Source organism: Cavia porcellus, unplaced genomic scaffold (genome assembly GCF_034190915.1).
Source record: "Cavia porcellus strain 051 isolate PalLab524CR breed Dunkin Hartley unplaced genomic scaffold, mCavPor4.1 scaffold_2, whole genome shotgun sequence".
Taxonomy (NCBI): Eukaryota; Metazoa; Chordata; class Mammalia; order Rodentia; family Caviidae; genus Cavia; species Cavia porcellus.
The window spans coordinates 21,723,913-21,745,920 of record NW_026947485.1 but is presented as its reverse complement, the minus strand read 5'-3'; the positions used below and the strand labels follow the sequence as shown (position 1 = coordinate 21,745,920).

Here is a 22,008-nt window from a genome sequence, read left to right as displayed (position 1 = left end):
CGTGTTCTTTTTCTCTAGTCACAAATCCGCTACTTCCTGTACTGGCTGCTTTTCCTGTATGCATTTTCTAAATTTTGGAATTCCTCAGGGTTGAGTGTGAGCCCCTAAGCTTTTCTCACATCATACCATTTCCAGGGCGATCATATCCATGGCTTCCCACCTACAGGCCACCAGTTCCTGGCTTGAGGTGTTGCCTCGCAGGTTTTGAAAGTGTTTCCTTTGAGATGACCAAACTCGTTCTTCTGGTTTTGCTAATTTTCATATGTCACATCTCCCTAGGTACAGTTGGTTGTGACATAGGACTATGAGTGACACCTGGAAAATGTTACAGATTAGGATAGAAAAGCAGGATTTGGAAACATGAGAGCACTGGTTAACCAGGTAACTCAGCGGGTGATCAAGTCCATCAGAAGTCTCATTAGTGCACCAAAAAAGTAGACTTTGACAAATTCAGCGGCACTGTTTCTTCTGTCTTTAACGCAGATAAATTCCCAACCTCAACCTCTATCTATGAGTTAGTTATAAATGGCACATTTTATGGAACAAAGGCCTTAGAGGGAAAAGAACAGAAAGCAAACAGACATGGTGGAATAATTCCAGAAAACAGTTGGCAGTCACTTTACCTTAAGAGCCTCTGCGTTCTCACAGGTCTAAGAATCCAAGGATGCTTTATAACAACAATGCTTCCACTTCACTCCCCCTCCCACCAGCAGCTCCAACCCCTTTATCTTTCTCCTTCTCAATAAAAAGAAAAACACGACTTCAGTGGTCTCTTCGGTATGGCTTGCCCTATTCTCTCAATGTGACAAAAGTATTGTAGACAATGAAGAAAAAACAAAGTAAAAACAAAAGACTGAAGACCACCTGGTAAAAGACAAGTCAATTGTTTTACAGCTGTTTGCATTTTTCAGCTGCCAACTTCAGACAATATCCCCTTTACAGAAGGAAAGATCTTAAAAAGCACCACTACTCTGTTGGAAGGGAAAAAAATTCCCCAAAGTTGTGAAATTAACCTCTCCCTTCATTCACACATTCAGTTCTATTTTTGTAGTTGCACCAGCAATGTAAAAGAAAAGGCAACGAGAGTTAATTCCAGGTTTGTAAAATGTCTGACTGTGCATGTCCCAGTGCTCCTCAGCACCTCCCTGAAGATCCAGCCAGTTTTGACTTCTGCAGTGCATCAGTGTTTATCATTTGTTTTACAACAGCACTGCAAGTTCTCAAAAATTGACTTAGATAAATTTTGCCCATCTTCTACAAAAATCCAAGAGAGACAATTGGCGTTAAAAAATAAAATCTACCGTGGAGGCATGGTTCATTTACAAAAGAGAACTCCTTTTTTTTTTTCCTTCCCTCTCAGCTCACTATTTACTTCACTACTCCACCCCACCAGCCTCTGGATTTGTCAAGATTTGACAGATTTCTAGCTCCTAATTAGACATTATGAAAATTCACTGTGGCAAAACTAGACAAAAACTTTCCATACAGTTTTCTTTGAGGGAATATTGGTAACTTTCCCCTTTGAGGAGGCTGAACGCAAAACCATGGATGCCTTTTGATTGCACACGTTGGAAAGCACCTATTTCCTGTTAGATGCACTCAGAAGTCACTGAGTCCAACAGACTTGCAACAAAATCCTGGCTGCGTCATATTAGCTGAACAATCAAAGGCAAGTTGCCCAGCCTCTCTGCACTTCAGTTTTTATATTTATAAAATAAGACAGTAGCAATAAGTATCACAGAGATACAGAAGGATTAAACAAGAAGCCATGCAGTGCAATGCCAGGACCCAGTGAGTGCTCCATAAAGGGCAAGTACTACAGTTTGGTTAGTAACACAGAGAAGGAACAGGGCAGGGAAGACCCTCACCTCCCCATTTTTTGCCAGTCTCAGAAATCCACCATTTTCATTATTATAGAAAAAAAAATATTTGCAAAGCTTGCAGCTTAGGAGAGCTCTACTAAAGAGAGAAAAGGTCAGGAGTGGCGATGCAAGCAGCCTCTGAGGTCCAGCAACTACGTTTAGGTGCAACAGCTTCTCACAGGGCTTAAAGAATGTAAGCCTCACATCTGCTCTCCTGCCTCTGTGAGTTTGGACAAATCTCTACTCTCCTCAAAGGAAGAGGGTGGATAAGGTGTGCTCTGCCAGAGAGAAGTCATTCAGAGCAGGAGGAAGTACAAAAGTAGGGAGTGCTCAGGGCCCCAGGGTAACCAAGACATCTAGAATTTACTCAGTGTCACATTATTAAATAACTAGAAGCAAGGCACTGGTGGGAAGGAATCCAAGTGTGCTCAGACATGACATCTGGTTTTCTTTTTGAACAATTCTTAACCCACCATCAATAACTGCAGCCAACAATTGTGGCGCTGACACACAATGAGCACCCCCCATGTTCACAGTGATCTTCCAATCCCTTCTCTGCACTGATACATTATCCTGCACCCCCACCCCTGCCTTCAGTACCGTCTGCATTCCCAGGAGAAGAGACTGAGGCACAAAACAGTAAAGAAACTTCCTCAAGAACCAGTCTTATGATGGGAGCAAAATTTGAGCCTGAACATCCTAACCCGGGAATCCATGATCTTAAATTGTATCCCCTATTCTCGTGAGGGGTGGGGGGCTGGAAACTTGTTTTATAAGATTCACAATTTAATATTCTCTACTAATAGTTCCTAAAACTTAAATTACTGAACTGGTGTGACCCTTTTGGAGATTTTAGTGCTCTTTCATTTCATGTTCACAATGGGCACATGTCAAAATATTGCAATTCAATGATATTGAAAGGAGGAGCGTGACACAGAGATTGGATAAAGCTGTACAGGCCCTGCGTCACAGCTCTGGAGGCTGTGTGAAAGGTGCAGGAGAACACATACACTATTTCCATTGTTTCTGTTTGTACTTGAAATTTTCCATAATAACAAAAATTTAAAGCCATAAAAATTTTCAACCATAAGGAAGATAACTGAAGACCTTCAGGTGGTTTAGGGTCCAAAGGAACGCTCGAGTTTGATAGATAATACCTCGACAGCACTAAACTTTAAGAATTGAGAGACCAGGAACTCATTAGTAAAAAATTTTACTCATTCCTGAATCCTCCCTCCACCAAAAAAAATTTTTTCATCTTCTTTCTTTGGTGTCAGACATTTCCAGAGTTTAAGTTTCTGCTCACTGAAATGTTTGGTCTTGCTATTACTCCAGCTGCTGACCTTTGCTTTCCCTCTCCATAACAACTTTTATCTTTTCATAGCCCCCACATTACGAGAAAGATTATTTGCATAGTTGAACTTAAAAAAACAACCACCCCAGTCTCCTTCACAGTTCACTTAGGAGCTTAAAAGAAAGAAACTTACCCATTCTGTTATGTATTCCCTTCTTGCCAAAGTGTGCTGTGGTTTCGAAAACTAGCCCAGTCCTTCTGAACTTTTCTGTATCCGTTATAATATTAAAAGGCCACAAGGAAGGGAAGTGGTTAGTCAACTTGCTAATTTTATCAGTCCCTCCCACTGGTTAAATAGTACCTGATGCTACTGACACAAAATCAATTTTCCAGCTCATTTCCTTACTACAGTACAACTTTATAAAGATAGTATAACTAACTGGGAAAAAAAAGGAGGGGGAAATGCCTATATCTGGTTTGTAGGCATGAGACAGTTAATGAATGAGCAGCTTATTACTATTAATAAGAAGCCTAATACACTACTGAAGCCAGTGATTCAAAAAAAAAAAATGAGGAGGAGGAAGAGGAGGAGAGAGAATGTCTGTCAGCTCCACACTCTAAGCACTAAGTTTGGGTGGGAAAGGGAGTGATTTTTAATGCAATCAGAGTATGTGTGGGAAGTGGCTGGTGTTTCGTTTGTTGATAAATTATTCTGCCTGGAAACAAGCCAGTTTACTGGATATAGAAACTTCCACAACTTGAGGCTCTGGCTCACGCCACTGTCTTCCTTTACAGCTTAGTAAATGACACACTGGACAAAGAAAGAAACACGTGTGTCTAGATGAGGGAAAATCAAATACTCCCTGAAGAAGCAGCTATGAACTATGTCCTAGATGTAAAGTTCTGTGGCAAATGGGAAGAAATACACAGCCAGAGAGAGATTTCAGTGAAAGAAAATGCATTTGATGTTCCCATCCCTCTGAAAGATTGCAACATATAGAAAACTTTGTCACCCCAGAATGCCAGACCAGGCAATTTGCTGAGCTACTTAAACGGGTGGCACCTGAGTCAAATCCCTCACCCTCACTTTGAAGTGTACTTCCCACCATATCTGAGGATTATGGAATTAGAAAATAGAATGTCTGAAAACCAAATCATTTTGAAGGTTCATTAACCCTTGCTTTTGACTGGCTAAGGAAATGATCCTCCAGAGAAATTCTGACAGTTACATTGTATTCACATGTGGTGATGGTTTCTCAGAAAGAGTTAAATTTAGTAAGCTAAGGCAAGCTAAGGAAACCAGTGATTCTCTCCCGGTAACCCTCCCTTCTTAGTATTCCCCCAATTCTGATGACTTACCTAATGAAACAGGAAAGAAAAAACTCCGAAGAGTGATTGCATTCATTTTTCACCTCCATGGGTCTGTTTTCTAATTAGATTTAAGAAAATACATTATACGGAAGTGAAATATAAACAACACCTAGCTCTGAGATTCCACCCATTATTGCTCCCAAAGACTAACAAATGCACAGTGCTAAGCAGGTGTGCATTAGGCTGAGTTCAAGATGAGAACAAATTCCTGAATCCAACAATCCACAAATGGGATCCTGTGGCGTTAATTCCTCTCACTTGTATCTGTATACTTTTGCATCTTCAGGAAAGGAAGGGAAAAGAAGGAAAAGCAAAGCAAAACAGAGAGGTGGGACCCTGCCGGCCCACCTTCTCTAACTCTCCACAGTCTTAGCAAACTTCCAGGCTCACTGGCACCTCCTCGGCCTTTTCCAGAAGTTTCTCCATCCTCTAAGAGGGGCTTGCTCCTGACTGAAATCCTGCAGCACACTTCACCATGCCCGCAATTATTTCAAAGACATCTTTCTAGAGAACTGAAAGCCTTAGGACTTAGTCTGTACTTGATGCGCGCCTAGAACATTAAACTGTCCAAGCACAAAACCCCATTTTTGAAACAAACAAATGTTTTGTGAGGACTCTTAAACTCACCTAAAATGAAATTCTGAGTATATAACCAACTACTTACACAGTAGACAGCTAAAAAAAGGTCAATAAAAGTTCCCAGGCATGAGTATTAATACCTTTACTAAATCTTACATTCTTGCCTCACTATCAGTGCGTAAGTCTGAATTGAAGCCAGTCCTTTGCAAGAAGGGTAAGAAAGTCAAAGACAGAAAAACCACACTGGGTATAGCAGCACACACCTATAATGCTAACACTCCGGGAGGCTGAGGCAGGAAAACTGCAAATTCAAGCCCAACCTGAGAAACATAGCGACTAATGAAATCTTTTTTTTTTTTTTTTTAAAGTACTGGGGACGAACTCAGTACTACACTTGCAGGGAAGGCACTTATGTCGCTCAGCTAAATCTCCAGTCCCTGAACTCCCATCTTAAAAAAAAAGGAAAAGAAAACAGAAAATCTTTTAAAAAGAGCTGAAGATACAGTTTAGTGTAAAGATCTTGGGTTCAGTCCTTATTACCACATACACACAAAATAATGACTGAAAGTACCCCCCAAAACTGGGTGATTGAGTGAACAATGGGTTAAAAATCTAATGCTAGAATAAGAAAATAAAACAGAGTTATAGGTACATGACAGAGATAAAAGAACAAAATTAGCTGAAGTCCAGATAATGTGCCAAGGCAAATTACAGAATGTAAAAGAGAATATGAAGAATGATTAATATTCCCTAAAATATGAGAATTGTCCGTTAGTCCTAAAAGATTTTAAGGAAGACTATTTTTTTTTCTATACTGAACAAGGCATTCTGAAAAACCAGTGTTGTGGTTGTCCAAATGATGAACAATTCATAGTAAATCTGCCCATAAACAAAGAAAATCATACCTGAAATGATATGGTAGCCACAGTCCCAAGAAATTCAATGTCCACTAAACTTGAATTACAACAGTTTCTAATATGCAACAGACTGTGCTGCTTGGCTTACATAATAATAAACAGATGTTTGACCCTGTGAGTGTCCCAAAGGCCATCTGAGAATGAGGACACAGAAAGAACTTCTGCAGGTGCAGGACTGTCCCTCGCATTACAGGTGCATTCACTGTCCTGAGCCCGGCCCTGCCCTCCCATCACCACAGCATCCAGAAACCAACAAAATATCTCACAGCGGTCAGTGCTGTCTTGGGGAAACTAGTGCAAATCCTTACACTAGAAAACTCGGGACTGGAGAGTCAAGCAGGTATGAAGAGTGGAGGAGAGAAAGAAAGGAAAAGAAAGCAGGCAGCATGCTCCAAGCAAGACAGGCAACCCCACCTGGGCCAAGCAGGATCATACCCACCCTCCAGCTCACAGAACTTCCCACATTTTCTTTTCACTAAGGGAGACTGAACCCAGGCCCTTCACATGGAGTTACATCCTTTTCTATTTTGATGTAGATCGCAACTCATTTGCTAAATTGCCCATAGTGGGCTCGAACTTGTCATCTTCCTGCTTCAGCCTCCCAGAGAGCTGAGATTGTAGGTATGCAGCACCATTTGCCTCACGCTTACAAAACAAAGTAGACAGCTGAGTTTTTATGTGAGATCTGTTTTATACTTAAAATGTTAAACTTTTTCAGATGCTACAAAATTTGTCCTCGGGCTGACATACTCTCTATGCGATGTTCAACCAAAAAATTTAATGACATTTATAAAATATGTAAGGTCAAAGACATAGTACTTAGTGTAACAAATAGATGAGCAAGCACTTTGACCCTTTTTTCAAAAATAATTATGTGTGAACTATATAAAACGGACCTCAGAGTACTCAGTAGCACAGGAAATCTCTACTAAGATGTCAGGGTTTTGTTTTTTTTTTTTTCACATTCCTTTTTACTCTTCTGTATATTCTAACATATCTAAAATGAATGCATAAGGTTTTAGAAATAAGCCACAGAGAGTACATTTTAGCTTTGAAAATGATGGCAAGCTCTTGGAACACATTCAGAAAGGATCAGTGCTAAAATGGACAAGCGAATGAAATTCCTCCCAAATATTCAGTTACACTCTATTTCAAGTACTGTTTAAAAACTAGGTGTAAAAGTTCAAGCTGGCTCCAAATCAAAAATAGAATGTACCAAAGTAATAAGATTCATTATTTTATGTTACAAGTAGCTGTATCAATATTTTATCTCCTTTATCAGGTACCCAGAGCCCACATAGGACAAATCTGAGTGCATATCACAGAAAGCACTCCTATAACTGTGTGTTCATTCCAAAGGGCCTAGGTCTTTAAAAGAGATAAATAAAATTCACCATGATACTACTACTCATAATAATAATAATAATAATAATAATAATAAAGTTAACCTTAAAGGGAAGGTGTTTTAGCAATTTTAATACTTTTTTCCTATTTGCAAAATTAATATTAGAAGCTGAGTCATGTTTGAGGTCAGCAAAATTTTATTAACTTTCTCTAAGGCTTAGAAAACGCATTGTAAAACTTCATTTATACTGCAGTCTTATCCTTCATTCTGCTGAATTTTGCACCATGCCATATTCCTCTTTATCTCAACTTATAAATATTTAATTAGAAATGTTTCAAAGTTGCTCATCCTAAGTACCAAACATGACATCTTGAAAAATAAGCTTATACCTTGAGAAATAATACATGCTAGGCATGTTTAAAACACACAACCACATACATTTCAAATTAGATAACTACTATTGATTTTTTGTGGTTTACAAATATGCACCAGCAGACTTCAAAAAGGGACTTTGGGAACCATGGCAATTGCTATGGAAATGATGATGTACTTTCTGGAGTTACTGATTTTATTGCTTTTCTTACTGAGAACCACCATGCATGGTGCTTATCTTGAGAGGAAATTCACTACTTCTCCTGTCTTAAGTTACATGCTGACTACAGCTTGAGTCCTTAAATATGTTTTCAAGTTTATCTATTTCAATTCTGCAGAATCAGAAGATTATACATTTTGTGAATTAAATCTTCCCTTCAGTTGTATCTTTCAATTTTGATTACAAAAGCAGATGTTTGTAGGTTTGAAAGTTGCAACTTCAACATTGTTGGGAAAAGCAGGGTAAACAAAATTACCAACTGCTCTGCATATGAGGAGATATGAAGATCTCACAAGCTTTAGCATTATGATGCACATCCTTTTTAGGAAAGCATTCCAAATTTGTCTCTTCAAAAGGCTGTGAGCATTTGACTGAACTGTCTGGTAAGGTGATTATTTTTTGTCAAATTTGCTTATTGACATATATTTAATTTTTTTAAAAAAACTATCTTTGTAATACAATAATAATCAGCTAAAAAGAAAGAACATATGCGTGAATGTGCGTGTGTGTATTTCCTAGTAAATATAGCATGTAATATTCAAATCTACTGGTAATTAAATAAATGCAAATTATGAAAAGTTAACATTTTTATGTATCAGTTGATGGTAAAATGCTGATGACAAGCATATGATGTGAAAAGCACTGATGACAGGAGTGTAAATAGAAGTGTAAATTGGTACACCTTTCAGGGAGGATTTGTCACAGTATATCAAGAATCTTTGAAATAGTTCACACTCTTTGAGAGTGATTCTTTTATCTAGAAATTATTTCTAAAGAAAAACATCATTATGTGAAGGATGATATATGTAAATGAATGTTGAACATACTGTTATGTCAAAATGTCATGGAACAATTGCCAATAATGTACTCATATATCCAAATATAAGGGCAATAATGGAACAAATTATGGTATAACTATACAATGGGTTATCACATAAACTTCTACATCTCTTGAATTAAAAATACTTAATGACAAAAATATTCACAATTCAATGTTCAGTAAAAGTCACAAAAATAAGTATTATAATCCAATCTTAGAATATAAATATGCATGTTTTTATACTCACAATTCACACATAAAATTTCTCCACATAGTCAATAGAAAACTGGCCGAAAGAAAATCCCAGAATGTGAAGTGTGTGTTGGTTTCAAGGATTTTATTTTGTTATTTAATTCTATTTTGTGGATTTCTGTTTTTATCTCTGATAAATGAAGTCTGCCTAGCAATCTAGACAATTTAGAGCAAAATCAGTTTCGTGTTAATATAGAAACTATCATCAGCTTGTCATCTTTTTGGTTACTCCACATAATTTTATTACTTTTGAAAACAGTGCTAAAAATCACATCCACTTTATGGCAAATGATTGAGAAACACTTGAGATATCAGTAATGGTAAGTGTTGGACAAACTGAATGACGAAGGAAACCATCAGTCCCTATAATACCAGAAACCTGACAAACTTTAATTAAATTAGTTATCACAACAATCTTGAGAGTTAAGACTTCTTACATCTGTTTCATAGATGAGGAGATTGCTTTACAATAAGTTTAGGCACACTGATCAAAATGTTTGGTGAACGGGGGACTAGAATGCTGACCACAAAACCAGTATCTAACACAAAGATGTGTCTTTTAGAATTCATATTGTTCACCTGTCGTAGTCTTAAAATTACAGATACGTTAAACAACAAAAACCAAAAAAATCATAAGCTTCTCTTCCCTTTTCTTGGTTATTATGGTAGAAGATAGGAAATGTATTATAACCAAACAGGGGGGAAAAAGTACACAGTAAGTAATTGAGTCTGTGTTATCTGCACCAAAAGTCAGAAAGGACATAAGCTTTGAAGTTAAGAATCTGAAGAAGTACCAGAGTTTCAGCTACTCACCATGTGCCCAGGGTTCAACCAAAACAAAAATTATGTGAACATTTATGTGCAATCACAAGTGTGCCTGTGTTTAACTGGGATCTTATATGCTATTACAAGTTAAAAATATGAATTTTACATACTGATTTTACATGGAAAATTTTAACTATTATAAAAAAAGATTATAAAATTGAAAAAGACAAAAACTACAGCATTAGAACTGGCTCATAATCGATTACTACAAAAGAACTCTGCTAACAATTTGGTACCTCCCAAATTGACTGATTAACTAATTACCAAACATGCAAGAAATCATAGTAGCACTTAGGAAAATGCAAGCTGTATAAATTGTCCAGGTTGTACAGCACATGATCGATCTAACTCCTATAGTGAGAGTCTTTCCTCCTCCTTCATTCTGTTGCAGGTAAGGGGTATAATTATAGTTTTTATTTCTCAAAATTAAGGTGTCTTGGGTACCATTTCTGAATTTTGTTGAAAAATATCCAAAATATACTACCACTTACTAACTACAGAGTCATAAGATATTATTAAAGTCTCTGGCTTTTCTCACTTACAAAACAGGCTTATAATATCTAATCCACTGGATTGCTGTGAACATTAAATAACGTTAATTTATATAAAGAATAGCTAGCATATTGTAAAATGGTCAAGCATTGATGAATATGATTATTATAACTAGTTAGATGCAATTTTAAATAGTGTGCTCTTCTTAATACAAGAAGGACATCTGATACTCCCATGTGTGTTTCTATTTTGTGTTTCTATGTCTGTGTGTGTTTTTGAGTGTATGTACGCATAAGTGTGTTTCTTTCAATACCTTTTACGGTTGCTGTGCACTTATTCTGGCCTTTTTTCTAAGAGCTTACTATATAGTTTTTAAAATCCTTTTAAGATCCATAATCCTATTGAATCAGAAATAAAACGTGTACTTAGTTCCAGGCAAACAATTGTTCAACAGAAGCCCCTTCAATTTTTAATTACTCCTTCTTCCCTCTCCAAGCTCACTGGTATTCTCTGATTTTTTAATCTTGAAAGCTAGTCAGAGTACATTATTTATGTTATATTCAATAGGGAGAAAAAAGAAGAAAAAGGATTTTATTCAGGACACTAACTCTAACCTTGAAATGTTATTTTCTGAACATTTGTTCTGCTCACTGAGCAAATTTTAGTCTTCAAGTCAGATGTCTAAATACAGTGCTTGAGCTCTGCTTAAAGGCTAAAAATACAGACTTCTGCACAAGGTGATGGTTACAAAGGAAGGTGTTTAGAATATGGTTCAATAGAAACTAAGGTAATTGAGCATTAGCTATATAGTTCAGCCAGAAGAATTCCTCATCCACACTGTAGCTCTGGAATCAAATCTTAGCCCTTGAGATACATTTTACTTGAAAAGAGAATCCATTAAGGAAGTAGTTTCCTGAAATGCTTCACCAGGTCCTCCATTTTGATCATTTGAAGACTAAATGTCAGAGAATCCTTTGTCAACCAGTCTGTCTTAAAGAGAGTACTTACAAAGCAGGCTTCACAAAGCACGGAGAGTCTAGAGCTGGCTACAAAGCCCATACAATATTTTCCTCCACTTGAGAATGTCTATGAATAGAAATCAAAGAATAGTTTTGATGCTCAGTAAATCAAATAAAATAAGACCATCATACAGAAAACCTATCATCCTCCAGGAAACATACACCATTGCCTGACCCTGTGTGGGGCACGTGGACAAGGAACTGTTCACCAAGTACGTTACACAAATTGGCTCAGCTTCCAAAGGTGCCTAGGAGGCAGCCATGGGAACAGTAAAACAAAACCACCACCTCGGTGCATGATCTGGACTCTTGCTTCCATGTGGCAAGCGAGGTCCATCTAATGTTTAAAATTTTTAAACTAGAAACTCCATATGATCCGGCTATTCTAGGTATCTCCCCAAGAGTTCAAGGCATCATATTACAGCGATCATGCATACCTGTGTTTACAGCAGCAAGGTGCATAATAGCTAAATCTCGGAAGCAGCCTACTTGTCCATTAATGGTTGAACAGATAAAGAAAATATTTGTATGTCAAGATAAGAAAGGATAAACAGGAGTCATTTGTAGAAAAATTAATGTACTTGAGACCATAATTTTAAGTGAAATAAATCAGAAACACCAGTTTAAATACTGCACGGTTTCTTTTACATTAGAAACTCCAAATATAACTGAAAAGTAAAATGAAAGTTAGGTAATAAGAAGTAGGATGATCTTTTTCAAATAGGAAGAGGATCACATATAGAGGGAGGAGAGAGGGAGAGAGGAAATGGAGATGAAAACAGTCATTGCGATCCATTATAAGCATGCACCAAGTCCCCATGAGCAATGTGATTGTTACCTACTGCAAACGTACCAATAAAAACTAAAAGGTTTAAAAACTATGTTACTCAGCAGCCACTTGGGCCTATGTCTAGTCTTTCATAAAATGTTTACATGACAGCTATTAACAATTAATTGCATGTAACTTAGGATTAAAACAAAAAATACATAAAATTGTATTCATTTTAGGAATTTGGAAAGCACAACACTGGGTAAAGAAAAAGAGATAGGATACATAATAAAAACCTTTTTCGGGGGGCAGGGAATATAAGGGATCAAAAAGGTGCTTAAACCATTGAGCTAAATCCCCGGCCCCCATAATAAAAATACTGATTTTTTTTCTTGAGTACAGTGCCTAAATAAAATGACTGAATGTGAGGAGTAATAACAATATTAGCAGATCTCAATAGTTGCTTTATTATCAAATCTCCCCTTTAAATACATATTAAGTAAGTTTCATGCGCTTCTCCTTCCTTCATAAGTAGTGTAATTCCAAAGTACAGAAACAACTGACAGAACCGGGTCCTTCATAAATATTAGCTGAGTGGATGAATACATTTTCACTTCCTTTTCATTTGTTTTTTTTTTTAACATTTTGATTGTTTTTAAGGGTAATTCAAAATTATTTTCTTAAATTCCTAAGAATTCCCCTTTCAACATGCAGAATTCCCCCTTCAGCACTAGAAGAGGTAAGTGAAAAAATGAAAAACAACTCCTGAATAAAGCGTGTATTAAAATTTAATTTTTGGGGTCAGGGATGTAGCTCAGTGCACAGCACCTGCCTGGCAAACCCAGGGTCCTAAGTAACAAAAAATAAAATAAAATAATATTTGACCGCATAGTATGTGAGTTAGGCCACTGTGAAAGTAGTTTCTATTAAACGTTTTTCCTTATTAAATGGGCAAATGAAAATGCAGATAAAGATTACGAATGTCTTGACAGATTTGCACAGAATCCTCATCATGAAGTCACTGTGAGGAAAGGTCAGAATATGAAAATTTCCCTAACAATTTCATTTATTATTTCATAACAATGAAGATTGTCAACACATCTACAATTTAGCACTAACAGGAGATGGTGGTATAAAAACTCAATAAGCAGTCAGATTAAGGAACTAACAGCAAAAACAAAATGTGTGTGTGCGCACGTGTATCACACACACATGTGCATAACCAAAAGGAGTTCTCTGGTTTAGTAAAATGTAGTTTTCTACATTGAAATATGCTTTTACTGCTTTCACAGCTTTTGGTAGAGTTTAGTCACGATTATTTTCATGATGAATTGAAGTTTCATGTATACCTGATTGGTGTATCACATCCTTCCATTTTATATCTAAAATGAGCTAATGTAGACATTAAAGTCCCCTAAACTTCCACATCTATGATACTAAGCTTCCACATTCCAAATATAAGAATAGGGCACCTACCTTCATAGCAGAGAAATCTCTTGTTATGGGGTTAAATGTTCAATAGGAAAAAATCATTTTCCTTTCTTGAATTACTAAACATTTCTTCTTACCTTTCAAAGTGACCCTTTAAAATCAAATATGAAATGCATAAAAGATTATGTCTCACTTCATATGCACATATTCACAGTGTCCTGGGGCAGTTATTTCAGCATGGAAAATTCCTGATGTTTTAAAATCAATTTAGAATCAAAACATGCCGAAGAAATAACTGCATCTTATAGAATTTTAAATACTTTTCTTTTACCGTATTACATAAAAGGCAGGTCTAAATTTAGACCTATGTAGATAAACATGCGGATCCCTGAAAAACCCTTGACCACAGAAGTTCTAGGGAAAAGTCTGTCTTACATTAAACACCAGACGCCATTTCCTTGTTTTGAATTATTGGTGCTGCTGTGGCAACAGCACAATAAAGAACTCTGTTGCACTTTCAGCAGAGCTATTTATATTATTTAACCTCTTCCCACGGAGTTCCTCCTCTACCAAGTTCTTCCATTATTTTATTAAAGAAGTCCATTCAAAGATTTTTTTAAAATGCTCTAAATGTGAAAAAAACAAAGCTTACCTCTGAACCGTTTAGGCAAAATTCTGGACCTGAGGCTAAACTCTTACCTAAGTAATGGGATACCCATTTTACAGATCCTGGGATTCTGAAATTAAAGGCTAGTTTCTTGCAACTGAAAGCAGGAGTCGTATGTGATTTCTAAAATGCTCTGAACATTTATCAAGATATTCAGAAAGGGGAACAGCTAGATAGAAATGATTAAAACACTTCTAAGGGTAAGCAGTTCTACAGAAGTTCAAGATGGCGCTCCTTCCTGTTTGCTGGCTGTAGCTGTTTTCTGGCTGTAGCCAGAAACGGAAGTCAGTATGTAAGGCAGCAAGTACACTCTTGTAGACACGAAAAGGATTAACATTCATTAGTTGCGTAAAATCTTTCATAACAATTTCTACAGCAGTAAAACTAACCAAGTAAAGAGATGGATCTATTTGATTTGTTAGCATGTTAATTAACTACAGCTATGAAGCATTTCCTATTAATTAGTAAATTGGATAATCATTTAGTTGGCTCAGTGCTAAGACGTTTTAATAAAATCATTTGAACACGGTAGGTGAAATTAATTGTAACATTTGGAAAGCAATCAAGACAACTGAAAAAAAGTTGCTAGGCAATGAGAAAGTGAAGTGACAAAAATGACTCCCAGAGCCTTCTGTCAAAGGGCTGGAAACTGAGACATCACAGCCAGGCAGAAAGCATCAAGCAGGAAGAAGACTACTATGTGCCTGTCTAATCAAAGTCCTGCTTCTTGAGCCTCATCTGCCATCTTCCCCACAGCCCGACTACTACAGTTACCAGGAGTACAAGTGACTTCTCAGCCTCTCCACAGGACACGCCTGTCACCCCTGCTCCACCTGCCTGTCCTCTTTCTGTCCTCTTTCCCTGGCAAACTCACATGTCCTGTTTCTAAACTCGGCTCAAATCTCTTCCCTACCAACTTGCTCAGCGTTCTCACCCAGCAGAGGTGGCACTGTGACACCATCCCAGCCCGGGGTCTTGCTTGTGAGCACAGACCTACTGCTCACAGCAGAGGGGAGTCTCCTCCAGGGTAGACTCTGCCCAACATTCATTTTCTTCTTCCTCCCTCCCAAGCTTTGTGCTATGATACTGAATGAGTAGTGATAATATTAAAATAAATTTTAAGTTAGTATTTAAAAACTAGGCCATGTTTCCAAATTAGAAGCAAATTTGCTTAGATGATAGAGTAGAAGAGAGATTCTGGGTATAAAATAAGAATTTAACAAAGTTTTAGGAGAAAAAATATAAGAAGCCATTTTTGTCAGTAGACTATGACCATAAGCAAACTCACTTAGCTAATATTCTCCAATGGTTTCAAATTACTTATCAGAAAGGTTAAAATGAATAAGCATTATTTCTAGTTTTATATTTGAAGAAAAGCCAATTGGATAAGCTGTCAGTGCAACTATTCATTATTTCATTAGAAAAGGTAACACTGCTTACTTTCTATGGAAGAAAAATCACATATTCCCTCTTACCAGAATCTACGGCCTCCAGAGGAGCTCTGTCAAATTAAGAAATGGTACATCAGGAGACGTCCTGTATAACAGAGACAGATGTTCCTATTCAAAATGCATGTGCATTGATCAGTCATAGCTCTGAACATTCCTGAAGAAGACTCAAGTGCCACACTTAAAAAACAATCACAGAAAGGGTTGTTAAAACAGTACCCAGAAACTGAATGGATTAGCCGAGAAATCTGAGTATTTGCAGGAAGCTGGAGGGGACGCAGTGTTTTGCTTCGGGCCATGGAGGGGTGAAAGGTGCAGGACAGGAGATTTTGCACCACCACACATTCTGCTGTGATTGAGCCTCCCTGTCTCACCCTCTGGTCCCAGTGTCACAAAGATCAAAATGACGTGGAGGGTTGAGAAGAGAAGGGGAAGTAACAATGATTAGGATGAGATATGTACATGTTTCAATTCCCCAAGATGAATGCAATTATCATGCATTGCAGTGTTATAACAATACAAAATGGTGTCAAGTTTCACCACAAAAACAGATATGAAATCATACATATCCACCAGGTGTACAATTATTTTTAGTGTCTTAACACTAGACTATGATTTATTTCCCAACTTCTAAAAATTGTTCCATTACAGAAGAAGAACAAAATGATGAGCTGTGTATTCATGTATTCAACCTATTTTTATTGAGACTCTACTATACCCATACTTTCTAAGGCACTAGGGATATACCTGTAGATGAAGCCAACAAAAACTCTTACTCTTCCAGGCCTTATATTCTAGCATGGAAAACAGACAACACAGTGTATACACAAAACAAAAGCAAATGGTAGGTGCGCTACAAAATAGTGGGGTTAAATACAAAAAAAACAAAACATGAAATGGGGGGTGCGGAGATTTTAAAGAGTGTGCCCAGAGTAGCATTCAGTGAGGGGAATTGCTGTTCTCCTTTTAAAAACACCTGAACCAGGCCCTGAGCAGCGCAGAGGTGGAGATGGCCTGCACTCAAAGATGAAGGGCTGACAGGAGTGCCTCAGGCAGGATCCAGGAACGCTGGGTAGGCAGTAAAGCAATTAGGCAGAAGTCAAGGTTTAGGGGACAAGGTGAGAGGTGCCAGGCCCATATTATACATTGTTTGGGGGCCACTGCAGGACCTGGATTTTTCTAGGAGCAAAATAGGAACTACTGGCAGGCCAAAAATATCAGTTAAGAGGAACTGCTCTGGTGGAAACTCCAAACCAAAGACTTTGGTGGCATGCATCTCTGGGACAGCTGAAAGGAACAAGGAACTGCAGGAAACTGGCTGTGTTTTAAGGGAACCAGTAAGAGGAGTTTCGGACTGGATTTGAGGAGTGAGAGAAAGAGGACATTCTATGATTATTTCTAAGTTTCTGGCCTGAGCAATTGGAAGGATTGTTAATCAACTGTGACAAGGAAGGCTGGGTGTGGTCCATTTTGGTGGAACACCAGGAGTTCAGTGTGGTCATTTAAGGCTGTCAGGACATCTGGATATTCATGCCTGATGTTGAGGACAGCACTCTCTGCTAGACACACTCGCTTGAGGTTGTTGTATAAATTAAAAGCACCACCCTTAAGAAATACATTGGGGCTGGGGATTTAGGTCAGCGACATAAGCGCCTGCCTTCCAAGCAGACAGTTGTGGGTTCGATCCCCGGTACCGATAAAAAAGGAAAAAGACCAAAAAAAGAAATATACACTCGGCCCTTCATCGCACCCCTCCTCCCAAATCATCAGTTCTGGAATTTAGAACTGATCAGTCATAAGTACATCATGGTATTTTATTCCACATGCTTATAACTTTAAACAATGCATGGCAGTATTTCACATGTACTCTAAATAAATGATAAAGTATATATAATTTTTGGTAACTTTTCTGTAAACATATCTTTGAGATTTACACGTGGTATATGCGTCCCTCATTCAGTCATTATTGAACTTGTATGGCATTCTATAGCATGCAAACACCCCATTCATTTACCCAATTTCCAATTAATGGATATTAATTTGGTTCTAATTCAAGATTAAGAACAATACTGATTAAGCATCCCTCTCAGTGTGTCTCTATAGATACTGAGAGTGTAGCTCTGGGGTCTAAATGTGCCAGCGTACTTGTGGGGCCTGAGCAGATTCATAGGTAGGCTGTGGACATGTGTAAAACTGCCTTCCCAAGTCTTGCTGGTTTTCATTTTTAATACAAAATGTCCACTGTTCCACAGTTTTGCAAGTGCCTGCTATTGCTGAACTTTACATTTTTGTCTGTATGAAGGAGTGTGAAATTGTGTATCATTATTGCTGAAATGTGGAGTTCTCTGATCATTATTCTGAGTATTTAGTACTCATTAGTATTTCACATCAAAATTATTTTTACTTGTAATGTTTTCAACTGAAGTACTTAAGTTTCTTTTTGATATCCTGAATGCCTTTGCTATTCCTACTGCTCACAATTTTTATTTATAATTATTAATCCTGAAATTAGTGCTTTTTTGAGGTTTTGTTTTGAAAATTCCTTTCATGGTATCATAAAGATAACTTCTAATTTATATTTGTAATTTAAACCTTTCATTCATCTGGACTTTCATTTATGCTTCTATAAAGTAAGGACACAATTTCAACTTTTTGTCCTGACATCATTTTTTTAAATAATTTACACCTTTCTCATTGATCAGCAATAACAAATGTTATATATCTAGTTTCCACATGTAACTTCAATCTTTCTGGCCCTTCCAGTCTGGTCTACTTTGCTATCTACAATACACAATGTAATGGCTTTATTGGAAGGTTAACTATCTTAGAATGTCATTCTTCCTATTATTCTTTCTCTCCAAAATTCTTTTCTTCCTTAACCTTTTGCTCATCCATATAAATTTGACAATTAACTTGCCAAATTACATTTAAAAATCAGTCACTAAAAAGGAAAAATTGGTCACAGTCTTTATTAAAATTTTACTAAACCATAGTTCAATTTGAGAAAAACTAATACATTTCCAACATCAACTATTCCAATCCATGAACACAGTACCTTGTCTCTATTTATTTAATTTTTTCAAATGACTTTCAGTAATGATTTTTTTTGCATATGAAGATATTTTGCATCTTTTTTCAGATTCATTCCCAGGTCCCTTTTGATTTTTTGGCTAGTCTTAGTGTTATGTTCAGTAACATTCTTTAGCTGTGGAATTAGGTCTTTATCCTTGTATACACATGTCATTATACATTTCACATTTAGTTCTCCTTATATGCACATTGATTATGCATAAATGAATGATAAAATGACTTCCTTCTCTTTGAAATGTTGTGACACTTAAATAAGAAACAAAATTCTATAATGAAGGTGAAATATAAACATACTATTGGCTACTATGATTAAGCTAAGGTAAATATAAGAAAGCTACAGGCAAAAGCTACCCACAATTATAGACCTATTTCCAAAGAAACTACATAAAGAAGGGAAAGGAAAATTTGCAGAAGGTAGCCTTTCATGCAACATCAAGAAGAAAAAGCTACAACAAAGAAATATGGCTTCAAAACATATTTTTAAAAAATAGCTTCAATAAAGTATCTGGAAATATTTATTTTATAAAAAATATATACCTAATCCCATTGGCTTTCTTTAAAGAGTTTTGTTACCGTACATTATGTCTTCTAAAAATGTTAAATTACCCTGTCAAGAAAGAATTAATTATACTCACAAAGTTAAAATATGTTGAAGAGACTGAGCGGTTTGCTACTTTCCAGATGAGAAAAGGACATATCCAAAACTGTCAAAATTCAACAATAATATTTCTCTTAACTGGAAAATATTCATACAGATGTGAATGCTATAATTGTATGTATAATTGGTACTGAATCCAAAAAGGTAAACATTTGGAAAAGTGCTATTACATATTAATTCACTGTTACTAAAATTCACATTTCCAAAATTCCAGATTTCCAAATCAGTACATTGTTATAGAAGGTAAAACTAAGCATTAGATTTCCTGTCATTGGTCAAAAACTGCTATTACTCCATTACTTAAAGATTCTTTTGATGCTTTATGTGATCCCTTCATTCAAGCACGGATCCATTTATCACACATCTATTGAATGTCCTCTAGGTGGTGGGCACTGTGACAGATACTGAAGAAGTTGTGATGAAAGGTTCGTACTTGCTTCCTGCCCTCAGAAATTAACACACTCCTGGAGAAGACAGATATTAAAGCCAGATTCTCCACGCTGAGCTAAATTCTATGGCAAGGGAAGCCCAGGGCTTCAGAAGCACCACTCAATTATCCCAGAGAGAAGGAATCACGGGATGCCCATCTGAGGAAATTCAGGCATTAGGGTGAAAAAAAGATCTTCATGCTGAGGGAAAGGCTTGGAGTACATGAGGTAAGATCATAACATTTCCCAAATTCAAAATCAGTCTATACACCTGCATCAAGGAATTACAAGGGCAAAACCAGTACCAAATGTTCGATCTTTCACTTCTTAAAAAAAAGAAAAAAGACAACAACGAAACCGAGTTTCAAAACAGGTTAGGAAGACAGTTACACTAGTTGACAGAGTGCATTCTGTTCTTGTTTTGTTTGTTTATTTAGTACCAGGGATCAAACTCACAAGCTTGCACTTGCGAGGCAGGTGTTTGTGTTGCAAATACATATCTGTGGGATATATTGCATATTGCTGTTATAGTAGAAACATGGTCACCTGAATACATACTCAACATGTGTATTTTAAGGTCCAGCATGATGGCATTGGGCAGACTAGGAATTCCTAATGTTCTAAGCTGGCACTCTTTCTACAAAAATATAGATGTATCTCGGTTTAGGTAAGACAGCTGGAATTCATTCACAAATGATGCGTATAACCTCTTCAACATGCAAGTCAGTATCCGGAGTATAAAAGCAGCTATGTAGCTACAAGCAAATCTCTCTAATTGGAAATGAGTCATTTTTAAAAGTCATATACTCAACGCTTACAGGATCTATTTCTTCCTCTAATTATGCTTAATGAAAAAAAAACTTACCATGAGATGACAAGGAAGAAAGCCAAAGGATAATATCACTCATGATGCTTGCAACAGACATAATTTATACGAATTACTTCTCCTATATTTTAAGAAATTTCCAATTAATTATTCGACATACTATGTATTCCTTCTAAGTATGTCTGGTATACTAAATCATTTTAATTTTATTTTTGCTCTCCTCGATAATATTGCAACAGAACCAAACAATGCAAATGTAGAAAAAATTTGATGACATAATTTATTTTAGTGTTTCATTAAAAAGGAACAAAATGCCATTTCAAAATGATAATATAGTATATACTTAAATGATTTTGTTAATTTAGCTTATAAAAAGATCAATGTAGGGAATATTTTCTCAATATTTCTTCAAAAGTTTCATATACAATCTAATCACATTGCTAAAAATGCAATCATGTCTAATATTTTAGTTTTCCCCTCTATTCTTATTATCTAAAACTAATGTGTGCACGTACTGTATATATGTTCATACATGTATCTTTACTAAAAACAAATCATTGTGTAAGTTTATAGCCTTTTTATAAAATGTATTATTTAATGAAAAAAATTTCTTAAAAGGTTTGGTGGACATGCTTACTGGATGTGTAATATTCCACAGAAGACATATATCATATGAAGTTGACTGATTCTACACTATTAAGCACTGAGATATTTTTCTGAGATTTTCCTCCTTTTAAATAGTGCAATACTAAACCATTTTATTCTATGCCTCTTCTACATATATCAAGGGAAATCAATACCAGACAAGATAATAAGAAAAATAAAACACCTGTTCTAAGTCTCACTGTCTTCATTTCTGCAAACATTTATTAAGATCTGACTATATGTGAGACTTTTGATTAGCAATCAGGACAGGGGTTCAGTGGCAACCGCAATGGTTCTCCATGAGGATGCCTCTCTCACACCTCCCTCCACAGCACATCTGCCAGTGCCTAATGACATTTTTGTCTGTCACAATGTGAGGTGAAGGTGTTATTGGCACCTACTGGGTAGAGGCCAGATATGTGGCTGAAAAGATCCAACAGTGCCCATGAAAGGCTTTCCCAACAAAGAATGGCCCAGCTCAAAATGTCATTAATGCCAAAGTCAGGAAACCTTAGACTAACCCTTTTGTGTGCTCTGCCCATTTCCACAAAGTCAAGATCCTCTGATCCCAATGATACTGGGTAATAAGTTATAAGAATCAACAGGTACACTAACAGAAGGATCCACCAAAAAGAGGCGATCCCAACCCCAAACTCACATTTCAAACACAATTATATA

The 22,008-nt window shown here is 36.7% G+C and overlaps 1 protein-coding gene across 18 annotated transcripts in view; it reads right to left on the bottom strand.

The window, feature by feature from the left end:
- The window catches only part of Hdac9 (histone deacetylase 9), an 849,535-nt gene that overhangs the window by 663,160 nt on the left and 164,367 nt on the right, over positions 1-22,008 (bottom strand). The window contains exon 1 of one of the 18 annotated variants that reach the window (XM_063234027.1): positions 3,350-3,646. The exons of the other annotated variants lie outside the window; for them this stretch is intronic. Coding sequence (XP_063090097.1) covers positions 3,350-3,353 — 4 coding nt within the window. The 5' untranslated portion in view covers positions 3,354-3,646. Of the gene's footprint in view, positions 1-3,349; positions 3,647-22,008 lie in introns of those variants that run through there. 18 annotated transcript variants of the gene reach the window in all.